The sequence below is a fragment of the Corythoichthys intestinalis genome, chromosome 3 (assembly GCF_030265065.1).
Source record: "Corythoichthys intestinalis isolate RoL2023-P3 chromosome 3, ASM3026506v1, whole genome shotgun sequence".
Classification (NCBI taxonomy): domain Eukaryota; kingdom Metazoa; phylum Chordata; class Actinopteri; order Syngnathiformes; family Syngnathidae; genus Corythoichthys; species Corythoichthys intestinalis.
In genome coordinates this window covers 50,770,790-50,789,987 of record NC_080397.1, presented here as the reverse complement: position 1 = coordinate 50,789,987, position 19,198 = coordinate 50,770,790, and the positions used below count along the sequence as shown (strand labels likewise).

General features: G+C 39.1%; 1 protein-coding gene across 2 annotated transcripts in view; it reads right to left on the bottom strand.

The window, feature by feature from the left end:
- LOC130913081 (excitatory amino acid transporter 1-like) overlaps positions 1–19,198 on the bottom strand; it is a 76,351-nt gene that overhangs the window by 15,941 nt on the left and 41,212 nt on the right. For both annotated transcript variants that reach the window (XM_057831388.1, XM_057831389.1), the window contains exons 4-6: positions 9,505–9,709; positions 7,831–7,873; positions 2,608–2,876 (exon numbers count right to left, since the gene is read on the bottom strand). In XM_057831388.1, the coding sequence (XP_057687371.1) occupies positions 2,608–2,876; positions 7,831–7,873; positions 9,505–9,709 (517 nt within the window). The remainder of the gene's footprint in view (positions 1–2,607; positions 2,877–7,830; positions 7,874–9,504; positions 9,710–19,198) is intronic.

Sequence of the window (19,198 nt, the reverse complement as noted above, 5' to 3'; positions counted from 1 at the left end):
CTTCACTCTTAATTTCCATAAACGGCCTCATTGTAATGTTTGAGGCAATATGCCAGCGGGTGCGTTAATTGCGTCAAATATTTTAACGTGATTAATTAAAAAAATTAATTAACGCCCGTTAACGCGATAATTTTGACAGCCCTAAAATTAATACTTAAAGACACGGCGAAGTCGTTAACAGTGAGAGCGCAGGGTGCAGTTGTTGTGTGCAGCTAACATGGTAGGATGTGTCTGAAAACTTTTGTACATGTCTTTACATGATCAAACTTAAGTAAATATTCCTTTCTTTAAAGAAAGTTTTTGTAGGGTTTACTTTGGAATCGCTGCATTCGCGGCCATTTTTAACGTTACGCGCATGCACAAAACTAGCAATTTTTGATGGGTTGCAAAATTTGTCAGGATTGCAAAATTTGTCAGAACACCGGACGAGGGACTTGCGCGCGGAAGTAAACATACGAGGAGAGCGGAGTTTATTCAACATGGCTAGCGCGAGACAGACTGTTGTCAATGACTCGTGTCGATGTGTTTTAGCTCATTTAAAACTGAATTTACCGCGGATTGGAACATATTCTCGGCTCTCCCGTTCGCCATCCGTGTTGATGTAGAGACGACTTTCGGCGCGCAAGAGTGACGTTGCTCGTGAAGAACATGTCACGCAAATAAACGGATCTGATTTGTCGATTGATTTTGTACCTACTCGAAAAGAAGTTAATGGGCTGGGTCCCGGACTTTTCTCTCAGTGTTTGAAAAATACAGGGAGAACAGTCTGGCTGTGCCAGGCAAACACTCAGTTGCCTTGACATTTTTCCGAGTAAGGCCAACGACGTCATGCATCAAGAGAGACAATAGCTAATTAATATGCTCACTCGCCACCCTGTGGTCTGGGGTGTGAATTGCAACCTGTCAAAATGACAGACTTCAATTTTTTCCGTCACAGTTTTAAAAAAACAGTCAACGACGGAAAATATTCGGTTAACGCGACCCGTGTTACAGTCATCCAGAGTCTTTAGTTTAGGCTTAAGGTAGGGTTATCAAATTTATCCCAATAACGGCGGTAATTAATTTTTAAAAAATGTATCACGTTAAAATATTTAGCGCAATTAATGCATGCGCTGCATGACCCACCCACGCATTGTCTCGCTCAATCTGTAATGGTGCCATTTTACCCATATAGAGAGATAAAAGGCAGTGTAAAATGAGTAGAGTGAATTTTGGCAGCTTTTGGAGCCTTTTTTTTTTTAATTGGCTGAAGCCTTACAATCCCTCTCCCTACGATTAGAAATATCATGGGAAGCAAGGTAGCAATTGATCTTTTTCTTTACACCTTATATTATTTCCCAACGCAGAGAAGATATATCAATTGGTAGCACTACGCACAGTCATGGTTCCACTTCCCATCATGCATTTGGGCATGGCTACAGTATCATTTACTGAAAGCTCAACAAATACACTAGATGGCAATATTTAGTCACAATTTACAAAGTCACATTTAACCTTTAAGAATTACAAGTCTTTCTATCCATGGATCCCTCTCACAGAAAGAGGGATAATGTAATAATGTAAATGCCATCTTGAGGATTTATTGTCATAATAAACAAATACAGTACTTATGTACTGTATGTTGAATGTATATATTCGTCCGAGTTTTATTCATGCGCATAGGCATTTACTGAAAGCTCAACAAATACACTAGATGGCAATATTTAGTCACAATATACAAAGTCAGAAGTCTTTCTATCTGTGGATCCCTCTCAGAGAATGTTAATAATGTAAATGCCATCTTGAGGATTTATTGTCATAATAAACAAATACAGTACTTATGTACTGTATGTTGAATGTATATATATGTCCGAGTTTTATTCATTTTTTTCTTAATGCATTGCCAAAATGTATATGATCAGGAAAGATTATCGGGAATGATTGGAATTGAATCGGGAGCAACAAAAAAAAAAAAAGCGATCGGACCGGGAAATATCGGGATGGGCAGATACTCAAACTAAAACAATCGGGATCGGATCGGGAGCAAAAAAATATGATCGGAACAACCCTAAAAATAATAATTAAGTTGCTATTTTGGACAAAAAATTACATTACAATTTAAATATTGCTACTGATCCTGAAAATATAGGTAATTAAATCTGCATTTGGTGATTTTTGTGCATCTAGCGTAAAGTTTGAGAATTTTATAGCCATTTTAAGTTTTGTCATACTTGTATTTAAAAAAATAATAATAATAATCGGGAACGACTTAGAAATTTTTTATGTCGCCGCTCATGGTGACTCATATATGCCTAAGGGAGGTGCCTATTTTAGGTTGCTAGCGGCTTTGGTTTTGAAAATATTTAAATTTCAAGCTTTTGAAAATACCATACGGATTGGCCCGAGCCCCGAGTCACATCAAATGAAGTCTATGGCGACTTGCATCGAAATAAAGTTTTTAATAATATATTAAACTAGGAATTACTTTCAATCTACCATCTAGAAATACCTTGTCTACCTTTAAATAATCCGTAACTGGCATTTGTAAATGAACCAAGATTCAGAATTATGGTAATTAATAATTTTCTTATCAATTTAGTGGCACAAGATTATGTTATTTGGTCATACCACATGATGATTGCCACCAGCCTCATGATGGCCTCGTTGAGACAGTCAAAGAAGTCCCTTAGAGGCTGTCCCTGCTCCCCCATGCGCCCGATGATCAACCCGAAGCACATGGAGAAGACCACCAGACCCAGCGCATTGATCCCATTGACGGTACCAGGTACGGGGATCATCTCCTCCGTTGCCATCACTTTGCTCCCGTTGAGCAAGAACACAGACTTGTTGACTGTCACATTGATCTGGACCACCCTCTTGGCGTACTGCGTCTTGAACTGAAACAGAAGAGGAAAACAATTGTCAAGTTTAGCCAGTGAAGATTTTAGCCACGCTGGTAGCAGTACAGTGGCAATTTAGTAGCTTGCCATATAGTCACAGTGCCTTGACGATCCTCAGGATCGGACTCTATGACTACATCTGTAAAGAAAAGCATATGGAACAAACATTTCCAGACACAAGTATAACATGCGCGTCTTCATTCATGATATGGTGGAAGTGTGACTTTTGTCTACACCTAATCTAGCTACAGTAGCTACTCTACCAGTCTTATCTACTCATGCAATCACACTTGAGGATGCAGCAAAAAATACAATTTTAGTTTATGCTTAGTAGTCACTAAATTTGTGCCCAATCTAATGAGATCCAATACATTTTTTTCCCTCCAAAATGTCTTTTTCCTCAATAATATGTACTTTTTTTCTTCCCCGAAGAAATTTAAAATATGCAACGGTTCTTAAAAAAAATGTACTTTTCCCTTTAAACATATTTTTTCAACAAGCCCTTTCCTATAAATTTTTTGGTAAAGTTTTTTTTTTTAGGGGTGTCAAACGATTAAAATATTTAATCAATTTGATTAATCGTAATTAATCGCAATTCAAACCATCTATGAAATATGCCATATTTTTCTGTAAATGATTGTTGGAATGGAAAGATGAGACAAGATGGATATATACATTCAACCAGGGGTCGCGTTAACCGAATATTTTCCGCCGTTGACCGATTTTTTAAAAACGGGGACGGAAAAAACTGAAGTCCATCCGTCATTTTGACCGGTTGCAATTCACACCCCAGACCACAGGGTGGCGAGTGAGCATATTAATTAGCTATTGTCACTCTTGATGCATGACGTCGTTGGCCTTACTCTGAAAAATGTCAAGGCAACTGAGTGTCCGAAGTTTCTTCAAAAAGCCCCAAAACGACGATGGTGTTGATAAAAGAGGTGAAAAAACAGGGACTGCACAAGCGGGCACGCAATTCAAGTCCATGCGCACCAGGAGGAAAGTGTGAGACTACGTTCAGGCCACAGCAGGTGAACTGTTAATTTCATTGTTCCATATGCTACATATGGTAGGCTACCTAACTACTGGGGCCACAGTCAGCTGTTTTTGTCACTGCGGAGAAAAAGTTACATATTCATCTGCTTGATGTGTGATGGCACGGTGTGGATTCTCTGTTAAGCTTGTTCGGACAGAATATTAATTTAAAATGAATGAAAACTAAATACTATTGAATATGTTGAAGCGGTATGCAATGTTAAGAGTCTTGTTAGCTGGAGGCGCACTATCCTAGACCCCTCACTATCCACTCGCGGGGGCCTGCGCTTGTCAGTGACGTTCCTTATTCTCGCTATATGATTATACAACTTTAACATTTGTTAATAATACGCTCTGTGTGTAGTATCATCCATCGCTTTTCCTTTTTAAATGGGCACTTATAAGCGAACGCAAGAACTAACAACGGGAACATTTTTAAACAGGCATTTCACGGGAGAGCATGTCGACTCTTCGGCCAATCATATAGCGAGAGCGAGTGGATAGTGAGGGGACCGCGCGCGGCTCTTAAGTGTCTCTGTCACGTTACTGTCGTAGCCGGTAACGCGCTCGGCCATATGGACACACAAGTACGGAAGGTGAATTATGCCAAACAAAGGGTCACCACAATGTCATTATCATTATTTAAAAAACTTTAAGTGACGGGTAAAAATAGATTATGACCGGATTTTTATGACCCTGTCAGTCAAAATGACAGACAACGAAAAAGTCTAGCGCAACCTCTGCATTCAACATACGGTACATAAGTACTGTATTTGTTTATTATGACAATAAATCAACAAGATGGCATTACCATTATTAACATTCTGTTAAAGCGATCCATGGATAGAAAGACTTGTAGTTCTTAAAAGATAAATGTTAGTACAAGTTATAGAAATGTTATATTAAAACCCCTCTTAATGTTTTCGTTTTAATAAAATTTGTAAAATTTTCAATAAAAAAATAAACTAGTAGCGCGCCATTGTTGATGCCAATAATTACTTACACGATGCTCATGGGTGCTAAAGCCTATAAAATCAGTCGCAACCAAGCGCCGGCAGAGGGCAGCAAAACTCCGAAAAACACAACAAATACACATTTCACTGTGCTGTCATTTTAATGTTTGAGCGGGGCATGTGCGTTAATTGCGTCAAATATTTTAACGTGATTAATTTAAAAAATTAATTGCCGCCCGTTAACGCGATAATTTTTTACAGCCCTGGTTTTTTTGCTTTTATATACACAAACATATAGATTTATACAGTACGTATAAATTAGGGCGGTCGCGCTTTGGGTCCTCTTCTGCCCGCAAGTTATTTTTTAGAGCAGTGGTTCTTAACCTGGGTTCGATCGAACCCAAGAGGTTCAGTGACTAAGTCTAGGTGGTTTGGTGAAGGTAAAGAAACACAAAGCTTTATTTTCGTCGGACTGATTTGCTCCCAATTTACAGGCTTAATCCATTTCTTTTAACTGCTAGTCCTCGATCTGATGGGAGGAGGAATTGGTTTGCTCAGCTGAAGGTTGACTCGCACTTGATATGAGGGAATACAACAAACCAATGGGCAGTGTGGTCTCAAATTTGACCTGTTTACAAAACATGCTGTTAAAACGAGGAGAATTTTGGACGGGTAGTTGCTAAATTATTAGCTTGCTAGCTTAGATATTTCAGTTTTGAATTTGAAAAAAATTGCTTTATTATCTAGTTCTGAAGGATTCGGTGAATCCTTATGCAAAACTTGTGGGGTTCGGTACCTTTAGCAAGGTGAAGAACAACTGTTTTAGAGAGAGAGGGGAAGAGAGATAGTTCATTGCTCCTTGTCTTTCAGTTGTCCAGCAGTACTTTCCAGTCATGTCAATTGAAAAATGTCTTGAGTGTGCTGCTAAGTCCTGTGTGCATCTATAAGAGGTGAGTACACGAACCCTCTTGTACCGTCTAGCCTTTATTGTTGTTGTTTTTTTAGACGTTAACAGTTAGCATCGAGCGCTAAGCTAATTAGCGAATTCGCTAACGTGTATTTCCATGTTCATTTGTGCGTTGTTTGTTGGTGTATAAAAGTTACTCCATATGCAGAACGTGTAAAACTATGATTAAGTATAGCGGTAGCACTAAAAACATGCAAAATAGTACAAAAATCTGTGAAAACGAAGTATATTGGTTAAAGAAGTCTTATCTCTAAAGACACTTAGTTTCCAAAAAAATGTGGAATTCCTTCCACCTGTGTAAATTTTATTGTATTGTTGACAAAAATAAGTACTGCCTTTGAAACAGCTTAAGTTTTTGAACCTTCTTGGGAAAAAAATGCATCTCAAGGTCAGCTGTGTGTTGAATAAGCATGTTGAGACCTTTAAAATTGTTAGTGTTTTTGCTCTTTCTTGAGGAAAAAAAAAAAAGGCCGCTTAAGGGCAGCTTTCCTGTTGAATCATTAGGATATTTTAAATAAATAATGGATATAAAATTGTTTGGCTACTTTATTAATTAGTAATGTATGATGCATCGATAATCAAGATAATCGTGATCAACGTCAATACCACGATACTCGTTCAATAATCGAATAGTAGCACCCTGAATGGTAATCGAATCGAATCGTGGGGTGTCTCAGATGGCACACCCCTAATAAATAGCAGGAAAATACATAAAGTATACATATTTTCACACTACAAGACTGGAAAAGCTTCTTAAAATACTGTATGTGTAGATTTTTATTTCCACAATAGTCAGTTCTATACAATATTCTCTCTCCCCAAATTTAAAAAATATACGTTGTTTTTTTATTATCAAAAAGTATACTTTTTTCTCAAATTTCTTTGTTAAAAATATATGATGCCCATAACCTTATTTATTTTATTTTTCTTAAATCCTTTCTCTCATTTGCCACGTTTACATGGAGCCAAATATTCCAATTACAATCAGAATATTTCTTCAAACCGAATAAATGTGTTCCATTTAAACACCTCATTCGGAATGAACAGGCCCAAACCGAATGGAATTTCATTCCGATTCACAGGGGTGGAATATTCCTTTTCCCAAACCGATTAGAAGTAAAATTATATCATGTAAACAGGGAAGCGGAATGGTGTCTGGTTGCGTTCTTTCTGCGCATGCTCCGTACTGACGTGATGACGTCACTCGGTGACGTAAGTAACGTCACTTGCAACATGGCTTCCAAGCACACGCACAGCGCACCCACACAACTTTTTAAATGAACGGCGTATCATTCTGAAGTTTTGTTTCCACTCGAAAAGTTAAAACAGCAACTGATCTGACGATCGATCTCCATGTTTTGCAACGTAATGCTTTGTTTTGATTAATCTGCGCATGTCAGACGGCAGTTGTCAAACGTCCTTTCGGAATAAAGGCAGTCACATGTAAACGCTGGATCGGAATAGATGAAGTGACATGTAAACAGCTGATGTGAAATTTCCATTCGGAATGATTTGAATCGGTATGAATAAAAGTCAGCATGTAAACGTGGCTAATGTGTGACTTCAGCTCAGCTAAATAAACTAGATTAACAACTACGTACATACATCTTTTGTATAAAAAAGTACCTGCATTGGCAGAGGAAAAATATGACGATAATCATAAACCTGCAATGATTCATACAATGACAACGGAAAAAACAAAAACAGTTCTCTGGCAACTCAGGGTTTACACAATGCAAATAACACTGAGTATTAGCTCTATCAAGGTAGGTTTTGTTATATTGGATCTCATTGGAGTGTGCAACGGGGAAAAAAAACATGATAAATAGGCAGATTATAGCTATTATTTGTATTTACATAATGTAGAAAATTAGATATTCAATTTGCAATGCAACTTTGGTAGTGAATAAACAAATTAGGCAAATTCAATACTAATTTAAGTAATAAAGTAATAGGATGAGGTGGAAAAAAACATTGAATAAATAGTATACATTACCTGTTTAGTACAAGCTTCCACCAGGTTCGGAGGGAACATATTCCTGCAAAACATCACATACTATTGATTGAGTCATGGGTGTGTAAAAAAACAAACAAACAAACAAACAAAAAAGCAGTCAGTACGGGGGGGTGTTTCCCTGTCCATCCCCAAGCACAGAATTTTGATTTTGAATTTTGGGTTTTTAAAAAAATATACATATCTATACATATATAAGATAAATATATCTTGTTTATAACTCTCATTTCTATTTTGGTCATTTTTCGAGTGTTCCAGAGCTCGCAAAACAGCATGTTTATCAAGGCTTCATCCATAGACTTCATAACGATATTGATGGGTCAGATTTGACCTTCACTGCGCCACGCCTTCAAGTAGGGGGCCATCCCACAATCCGCTTCAGGTATTCGCAATCGGTCGCAGCGAAACATGCAGCGATCCAACGCCGGATTTATGTTGAAAAAGTACGAAAGCTGTACCGCATACAAACAGGAAGGATTGTCGCAGGAGGGATTTGTTCGAGGATTCAAGGTAATTATTAAATTTTTTATTTTTTTTCGCAAGAATTTTCAACGTAAACAGCTCTTTGTTGTAAGGCTGCCGCCACATTGTCTAACAGACTAGCATCGTACTTCGACATATTTACGTTAAATGAAAGCTAACTGCACGTTGTTTTTTTTTTGCTTTTAACCAAGAATCACGACTGCTTTACGCCCATGTCTATAAAGAATTCAGGGATTTATTCACAAGTATTTTCACCAGAAAAGCTCTTTACATACGGCGGCTGCCACGCTGACTGACAGACTATCATCGTACATCGACATATTTACGTGAAATAAATGCTAACTGCACTTTTTTTTTTTGCTTTTAACCAAGAATCGAGACTATTTTACATCCATATCTATAAGGAATTCAGAGATTTAAGCATTCATTCAAAAGAATGTTCACCGGAAAAGCTCCGTTTACATAAGGCGGCCGCCACATTGACTGACAGACTAGCATAGTACTTCGACATATTTACGTAAAATAAATGCTAACAGCCAGTTTTTTTTTTTTTGCTTTTATCCAAGAATCGAGACTGTTTTACGCCCATATGTATAAAGAATCCAGGGATTTCAGCATTTATTCACAAGAATTTTCAACGAAAAAGCTCTTTATGATTCCACTCGGTCAGCTTTGACGCCCACGTCAACAATGCAGGCCCTCCTATCAATCGGCCCCGCACCCCATCATTATCATTATGAATTCTATGGCTTCATCAGCCATGAATTGCTAGCATCAGTCCGCCGAAACAGCCTGTTAGCGCCGATATCAACACGCCTGCTCTTCTGCTATTGGATCCGAAATTGACGTCAGCGCGTCAAAACTGTGAAAATAGAACAAGTTTCTGTTATTGTCCCCGCCACTCGGCGAAAATTCACTCAAGACTTTCCGCTCTGTCCAAAATGGCCGCTGCCGCTCACTTTCGCCGAGAATTCCTCTCCCACATACACAATGAATGGGTTGCCGCCGAACCCTTCACACTGTCTGCTGATAGTGTGAAACGGCCTTTAGAGAGCCAGGGGTGGTCGTAGTTCATTTGAACCTGATCTCATGGTTTTCGGTTAAATCCATGTTACTAGCAACTGGAAGTACCCTGCCCCCTGTTGTCTACAAACATTATGACAAGGTCTCTACCTGATAAGGTCCAGGAAGGCGTCAGCGGGGTTTACGCTCTCGATCTGTTGCTTGTTGGTAAACTCTTCTTTTGAGCCTTTGCCGGGGTGGATGATGAGCACCATGACGATGCCGATGAACACGGCAATGACCGTGGTGGTAGTGTAATAGACCACCGCCCTCATGCCCATTTTACCTGAAGCCCGGCTGTCGAGTGCAGCCATGCCTGAAATCAGAAAAGTCTCACATTAACAATTGGAATTCCACCACACAAAAAAAGTTTTACGGCAGGCTACAGGGATTTTTGGGCATTGAAAACCTTTTTTCTTTTTTTTCTTTTTTAACCTGTCCTGTTCAGCTGTTTGACATGGACAATTGAAGTCTAAGTGTCCGGTTGGTCTGAACAGTTTTAATGTTTCACATTGAGAGTATGACATACTCCCATTGTGATTATTCAACATACCTCGTTTATTATGACAAAGCAGCGAACAGGAATGGGTTATGGGGGAACAGAAGAAACAGAAGAAAGAAAAACACAAACAACAACAACAAGAAATGCATTGAACGTCTACACTAACTATAAATATGTTGGTGCTATCGTCAGCTAGATGTATTTCCGGTTGACACCATGTGGGGAAAGAAGGAGAGCGGGGTGGGGGGAGTCTATAAGCTAAGTGATTGGTAGGGGTCGAGTGTACACAAATCAGCTCTGTGATCTAGAAACCAGTAATCATGTGAATCCCATGTGAGTGGAAGCCCGTCGGCAACCGACCCTTCGCCGCCCCATCACCAATCCCGGCACCGGGGAAATTTAATCCCCACTGTAATTTTTCATACTTTTAAGCATTGTCATCTTGCGGTAGCTTTAAAGCAGATTGTTGATCTGTTGACCGCATTAGGAACGTAGCATATTTAACCCACCCTTATTTGATATTACTACGTTTAAGTATTTTCTTAAGGCATCTTTAGTATGTTCTGTCTGTATGCATCTGAACAAAACAAGCTGAAAGCGCACGGTAGTGCTTTGGGTGTCAAATTCGCTTCTTGTTTCGCCAATATAGCACATTTTGGCAGAACAGTTTATTTTTTCCTTACTCTCATCTCGCCTCATCCAGTCTTTCCTGTTCATTTTGCTTTTACTGCTCGTTTTGTGAAACATCGACAGTGCTGTCATGGTCATTAATCTTCCTCTTGGGTTCAAATTAGAAGGGTCGAACAGATGACATGCTTATGTCGCTAGAGTTATACTCTGGAAGCCCAGCAGTGTAACCATGTTACGTCACCACCCTGCAACGTCAACAAGAATGGCGTGCTACTAGTTAAGTCAATTTTGCAAATTGTATAAAAATGAAAACATCAAGAGGGGTTTCAATATCAAATTATTTAATTATTAACTCATAATAACGTTCATCTGTTAAGAACTACAAGTCTGTCTATCCGTGGATCCCTTTAAGACTTTTTAAGGATTCGTGGGAACCCTGTTATCAACACAACTCTCTTTTCCAAAACAGTTTTGGCGAGAGAGTGAAGATTTATCAAAAACAGCTTTAAAGTTAATAATTAACATAGCTAAGTTTTTGCATTCGGAATAAGGAAGGAAATGTGCGTGCAAGAAATACGTAAAGTTGTGTTTCACAACGAGAATGCATAAAGTAAGCCTGGGAAAAAGGCACTGTAATTATAGATGGAATACACCCATCTCCATAATCTGTTCAACTATCTTACAAGGAACAAAGCACAGTAAGAAATTGAATCTGGCCCTGACCTACACAGGCGGGTAAACAACACCCACTGGACAGCACCCTGGGAACAATCATATCCGCTTTACTTTTTGTATATTTCAAATGGGACTCCGTTTGAAATCGTATCACAGGGGCCCCCTTGAATAGTGCATCATTCCCAAGCGAATTATTCAAATTTGTGTGCCAAAAGGAAGCAGTGTCTGACTGCTTTGCCTGCACAGAGATGCCAGTTAACGATTAACACTCTGACCTTGACCGACCTGGTTCAGCCAAGGATAAAGCATGTGTTGGCATTTGACACACCATGTGTAGTGACCGCATGGTGGTCAATTTGAATGTAAATTGCCATTTAAGAAGCTGTCCCCACTTGAAATAGAATTATCGAGCCTAAATTGTTACTGAAGATTTAAATAAAGGAATAAATGTAATTATATTAATTTGAGGCAAAGATTAAATCTAAAATGTTATTTCCTAAAGAAACAAAATTATCGTTTTCAAAAATTAAAAACATTTTCCTCCACATAACTATTAAAAAAATTGCAACATTTTCTTTTTTCTAAATATACGTACCAGTGTTGTTTTCCTCAGCGATGACGATAGATGATAGATGAGAATGTTATGCTAACGCGAACGCTATGCTAGCGCTACAAGTTAGTTTAGTGTGTAAAACGAGGGATAACTTTAAATGTAATTACATTTAATTTAATTTGAGGCAAAGATTAAATCTAAAATGTTACTCCCTAAAGAAACAAAACCTTATTACTTTTTTTAAAAATTAGAAACATTTTACAATATACAAAATATACAACATTTTTTCTTCTAAATATATGTACCAGTGTTTTCCTCAACGATGACGATTACTAAAATAATTCGTCAACGATAAGACTTTTTTCATGACGATGACAAGACGACAATGAGCTAAAAACATGTTTTGGGCGACTAAAACATAACGAGATGAAGGCCAGTTTTCGTCTGACGAGACGAGAACAAGATGAAAATGCGCAATTGTTTCCACCACACGGTCACAATGTGTGAAATTTTATTTGTAATTAGCCTGCATGGCACAATGTCTAGTTGTATCACTCATGACGTGCTGCGCCCCTCCCACCTCCCTTCCCGACTCACCAGTGTGTCATCGCCAGTCTCCATGCAGGCTTGCACACACGGTAAGATTGGTTTTCTTACAGGGCCGGAGTGGGACTCATTTTCGGCCCTGGAATTTCATGCCTCAGACCGGCCCACTCATTTAAAATTATGTCATTATGCATACACGTGTTAAGTTCAGTGTTCTCTAAAGCCGTGTACTGTAATTCTGTGTATTCCAATTCAGTGCAGGTCATGGTTGTTTAACAAGGTGGCTTTATTTTAACAAGTGCAACACAACATATTTTGAACAAATTTAAAAATGGATTTAAAAAAAAACTATATTAAATGATACATTTGAAAAATAAATTAGGCCTGTCAAATGATTAAAATTTTTGATCGAGTTAATTACAGCTTAAAAATTAATCGTAATTAATCGCAATTCAAACCATCTATAAAATATGCCATATTTTTCTGTAAATTATTGTTGGAATGGAAAGATGAGACACAAGATGGATATATACATTCAACAAAAGGTACATAAGGACTGTATTTGTTTATTATAACAATAAATCAACAAGATGGCATTAACATTATTAACATTCTGTTAAAGCGATCCATGGATAGAAAGACTTGTAGTTCTTAAAAGATAAATGTTAGTACAAGTTATAGAAATTTTATATTAAAACCCCTCTTAATGTTTTCGTTTTAATAAAATTTGTAAAATTTTCAATCAAAAAATAAACTAGTAGCCCGCCATTGTTGATGTCAATAATTACTTACACAATGCTCATGGGTGCTGAAGCCTATAAAATCAGTCGCACCCAAGCGCCAGCGGAGGGCGGCAAAACTCCATAAAGCACAATTAACAAGCGGGCATGTCATTGTACTGTCATTTAAATCTGTCTGAGCAGGGCATGTGCGTTAATTGCGTCAAATATTTTAACGTGATTCATTAAAAAAATTAATTACCGCCCGTTAACGCGATAATTTTGGCAGCCCCAAAATAAATGAATAAATAAGACCTTTTCTGCAACATCAAATATTAACAAAATGAGTGCTTACAGATAAAACAAACATAGCAACATAACAATATGAAAAATAAAGAATACGTATTGCACATTGTAACAACTTCTAATGATACTATTATCCATTTTCCATTTCCACTTTAAAAACGCCACGTAATTGATTATATTAATTCTAATGTTCACTCGCTGAACGACATGGCAATCCTACCTTCCAGCTCTGCACCTGTGGTGTGTTCATTATGGCTAATGCTTGCTGCTACATATCCCTTGTGAGGTGCTACAAGAAGCCAAAGTTTCCACAATTACATATTGTCGTATCACACGGTGCAAGTTGCATTTTATTCGCCATGTGGCCTTACCACTTTCGTTGTAATCCTCTGTAGTTTGAGGCAGCAAGGTCGTTGCATGAAAAAAATTAGCTATTTTCGCGCATTTTGCCGATTCTTTCACGAGTGCTTTTCTCTTTTTAATTCTTATTTTTCAGCGCCACCCTTGCTCTTTTTATCCATCCGAGCACCGAGATAGCAGCTAATTTGGCTCAATACAGACTACAATTAGGGGGCGGAGCTGCATGCTGTATTTTTCGTCTGCACACGTGAGGATGAGTCTGGAAAAAAAAATAATACTGTTTTTTTTTTTTTTAAGACGGCCCACAGGGACAGCGGTAACAGAATGTAAGTTATACTCAGTGACACTGTCATAAATAAATACCAAACAAAAAATGATAACAGTGTAATTTTTTTTTTTTTTTTTTTTAATAAAACGCGGACCGGCCCATCTGGCCGGCCGGCCCTTCTGGAATCGTCCAGAAGCTCCCGATTAGTCACTCCGGGCCTGTTTTCTTATCTTAGCCAGAGAGAATATGCAACGTTGCTTTAGCCTTTCAGGTATGTGCTGAGTGACCATCACAAACTATGTTTAAAGGCCGAGTTATACTTCCGCGTCAGACCTACGCCGTCAAGGAAGAATCGAGTTACGACCCTACGCCGTAGCCTGACGCGCACCTCTCGATTTTTCTAACCTTCGCGTCGCGTAGACGCGTAGACGTAGCGAAAACGGACTGTGATTGGTCCGCTCAGACTGTTGTTTCCGGGCGAAAACACCGCCATTGTAGAATAGAATCAAACATTATTTTCTACACGCAAAAATGCACCAAGCCGACGGGAGTATCATCGAAGAGCAAGTCTCGTCAAGAAATTATTATTGTGACTGCCAAATGGCAAGGTCGGCGATCGAAAAAATAAATAAATGGAAGAACCACCGAGACGTGGGTGGTCGGAATCGAGTGGCCACACGAAGCGGTGACACAGTCGGCCAAAAACTGCCAACTTTTTATCACTTTATGTCGTATTTTTAGTTGGTGCACTTCATCATTTACTGTGTACATATGTTTCAAGTATATGAAGAATAAAGCACAGATTTGGTGTCAAAAGAGTTGTTTTGATCTTTAATTTTCAATAACAGACAGTTCACACACACAATACATCATCACTGATTGAGAGTGCCTCGGTGCTTTTTATGATAACCTTAAAATCAAGCCTCCCAACGCAGTTTGGGAAGTTCCCTAGACGCCAGAAATCTGCTATGGCTTCCCACTGGCTGGTTGTAGGACACGGCAAACAAATCAGGCTGGAGGGCTTTGCAGACCTTGAACGCAGTGCTCGACGCCAGTTTGAAGCTAGCCGCCACAGCTAGCTCTCTCCACCCGAGTCTAAAACTCTCTGTGCGGCATCAAAAGTCGGCCAGACCGCCTCGAAACAGTCTTCTGCGTCACCTGCCCGTCAACATTTGTATGTTCAATATTTATTCAGTGTTGATGAGCAGAATATTTATTTTCAAGAGTTCCATCTTGCATTGTTTATTTTTTCTCCGACTAGCGGAAGTAAACAAGCATGCCCCAAAACCGTACAAACATAACGCCACATCCCTCTAGTGGCTTGGCGGTGAATTACAGAGCAACGCGTTCCCTCACCGCAGAACTATCGAATGTCGAATGACGCCGTAGTCGCTACGCCGTCACCGCAACGCGGGAGTATAACTCAGGCTTAACTCGTAGTTTTAGCATCAGTATTGCTTTTGGCAGCCATTTTAATTTTCGTCTTAGTCTTTTGGACGAAAATACTTATTATAGTCATATTTTAGTTATGTCAAAATGTGTTCGTCTTAGTCTAGTTTTAGTCAACGAAAACTCAAATTTCATCGAGTTTTAGTCGATAATTCTCAAAATGTTTTCGTCTATAAACTTCAAAAGTTTTAGTCCATGAATAAATAAATGAATATATAAAAGGTTTCCAACAATTTTGAATGAACAATGACAGGTGAGCACATAATTGAAGAGTCTACAACAGACATGTCCAAAGTGCGGCCCGGGGGCCAAATGTGGCCCGTAGTCAAATTTCATCCAGCCCCCAGCCTCTGTCATAAAATCAATAATGTCTGGCCCACACACAGACCTAATAAATTGGTCAGCAGTACTGCTACCAGCATATGAAGTAGCTTACACACAAAATGCTGCTCCTCATTTACCCACTAAAAGGCAGCAGCACTCTAAGCAACATTACCCCGCGTGACCCTTTACTCCCAATTTTCTAAAATGGCGACAATCAACAAAAAAAAAAAAGGTTGACTGTGACGGCCGACGCTTCAAGCATAGGTGGAAATTGGACTATTTCTTCACTAAAATACGCAAAAACTGTGTCTGCCTCATTTGCAAAGAGACAGTCGCTGTTTTTAAAGAGTTCGATGTGAGGCGATATTACTAAACAAGACAAGCTGACATGAACGACAAGATTACAGGGAAGATACGTAGCGAGAAATTGAAGCAACTTAAAGCTAGTTTAATTTTACAGCAGCAGTATTTCGCAAGAGCCCAAGAGATGAAAGAGAACGCCACAAAGGCTAGTTGCAAGATTTTGTGGAAATTATTAATTAAAGAATAACAATAAAGCAAATGTGACACACAGAATGGCTTGCTAAAATTTGCATAAATATATTGTTCTATGTAAAGGACGTCAGCCAAGGTCAGCCCCCACATTTTTACCACACCAATTCTGGCCCCCTTTGCAAAAAGTTTGGACACCCCTGGTCTACAAGTACATCATCTTCATGATGACTCAGCAGGAAAACAGCACATTATTTGCAACTAATTAAACTCACCTGGACGCCATGAACTGTATGTAAAAAGTTTTCCAACAGTTTAAGAAGACACTCATCCAGTCACTGCGCTAAACGCTAATGAGAATGTTATGCTAACGCGAACGCTATGCTAGCACTACAAGTTAGTTTAGTGTGTAAAACGAGGGATAACTTTAAATGTAATTACATTTAATTTAATTTGAGGTAAAGGCAAGATTAAATCTAAAATGTTACTCCCTAAAGAAACAAAACCTTATTACTTTATTTCAAAATTAGAAACATTTTACAATATACAAAATATACAACATGTACTGTATACACAGTATGTAAAAAGTTTTCCAACAGTTTAAGAAGACACTCATCGAGTCACTGCGCTAAATGCTAATGCGAACGTTATGTTAACGCGAACGCTATGCTAGCGCTACAGGTTGGTTTATTGTGTGAATATCACTCAGCACTGACCTATAAAGGCTAAAGCAACATGGCATAGCCAAGAAAACAAAAGTTACCAAACAGCACCTGACACATGTGTCAAACACTGATAAATGCATGCTAACTTCACATACGATAAGAAAATATCAGACATTGTGAACTTATGACGGACACTAGGGCAGATTTTCATCTCGTTCTCGTCGCTCCAGTTGTCAACTGGCATCAATCTCGTTATGTTTTAGTCTCCCAAGACATGTTTTTAGCTCGTCATCATGACGTCATTGTCATGAAAAAAATTGCTCGTTTATGAAATATTTTCGTCATCGTTGATGAAAACAACACTGGTTAGTAAAGATGGTCGATCGGGTCCGTTCACGTCATTTTCAAAGTATACACTCATCCAGAGTCTTTAGTTTTGGCTTAAAGTAGGGCTAATCAAATTTTTCGCGTTAACGGCGGTCATTTTTTAAAGATTAATCACGTTAAAATTTAACACAATTAACGCATGCGCTGCACGACCCACTCACGCATTGTCGCGCTCAATCTATAATGGCGCCATTTTACCTATATATAGAGCTAAAAGGCAGCGTTAAAGGGGATGTAGCGCCCTGGGAAAATTTTGATATTCCATCATTTATCCATAAACGCATGCCTTTTGTATTCATATCATGCCACTTCGTGTAATTACACACAAGAAAATGAGAGAAATTTGGCTCGATTGTCAAGCTAAAACGACCGGCGCCCGAGATCTGGCAGATTGTGTGCGTGACGTCACGTCAAGTGAAGAGAGTGCCACCGGCCACGAGGGGGGCAGCGCCTGTCTGCATCAATATAATTCCTTCTAGTGTGGGGAGAATTAGGGGTGTTTTGAGCTGTTTATGCTGATGCATTGTGTTCGTCCTGCACATATTCCAGGTTCCCTCATGAAGAAACACCGCTCGTTGTCAATAAAAGAGAATTCAGAGTTGGCAGTGAGGGCTGTTTCTTCAACAAGAAAAAGGCTCAGTGCTTTAATACTGAATGGCGGCGATGATGGCAGTCAATTTCGTTTCTAGTTTCAGCGACGAATCCGACGTAGAAGGACGTAACGAATGTTCATCTAATGGTGACGAGGAGAGTTGCAAAGCTTTAATCGGTGTTATAGGTGACCAATTTGAGCCCAAACGAACGCCAATGCAGCGTAATGAAACGGTCATTGAGGGGAGCAATGACACTGATGAAACATCGGCAGCAGATCGTGTGGGAAACACCAATGATTTGTTTAGCATTTCTTTTTGTGAAGCTGATACACCGTGACTGCAAAATAAAGGAATGCATAGAATAATTATAATTTATTGCGCTATCATAGCTTTTCGCTCTGCCAACAGACACAAATATGAACGGGATCAGAGGATTTGTTCTATATATTTTACGAACGATCATTTATACATGTGTCGAGTCCTGTATCCAAAGGCGTGACATTTTTTTTAATTAATTATAAAAGAGTACTCACTCTGGCCATTTCAAGCTTGGCTGCTCCCTTCTTTGCGTAGCTTTAGCCTCCTTTAGCAGTCATCGTCTCTCTCTTGATATCTCGGGACATTTAGGTGGCTGTGCATCTATGGTCGGCACCGCATCTCCTTTGAGCAGCAATCTTTTAGCAAAACCCGATTTCTCTTGTCCATAGTTCGAGAAGCTTTCAGTTGGAAAATGCGCACCACAGAAAAGCGTGCCGGAGGCTGTGTCTAGAAAATTAGCCCTCTTTGCACGGACGAACTTTACCCATTTTCTGTGTAGTCCAGCTTTTTTTTTCGCGTTCAGGAACTCATGGATACTATATTCCGATAAACAACTATTTGTACACCACATAGCACAGCAGTTTTGAACCATTGTTGTGATGTTTTGGTCAAACAAACCCCAACGCGACTCTCTCGTCGTTAAAAAACAATGGCACCTAGCTCCGCCTCGACTTTCAATCACTTGTCGTGACGTCGCCGCCCCATTCGGCTGTTTCCGGAACACTTTCGGTAGTGTTCGTCATTTTCGATCTATTTTCGATAATTGCTCATTAATGTGATTGATTTTTTTGTTAACTTTATCAATATTTGTTATCTTGGCGCATAACGGTTCTATTGATGTCTCACACCCCCTTTGCCGAAACATCCCCTTTAAATGAGTAGAGTTAATTTTGGCAGCCTTTGGAGCCTTTTTTTAATTGGCTAAAGCCTTACAATCCCTCTCTCAACAATTAGAAATATCGTTGGAAGCAATGTGGGGAAGAAAGGTGGTAGTTGATCTTTTTCTTAACACCCTATG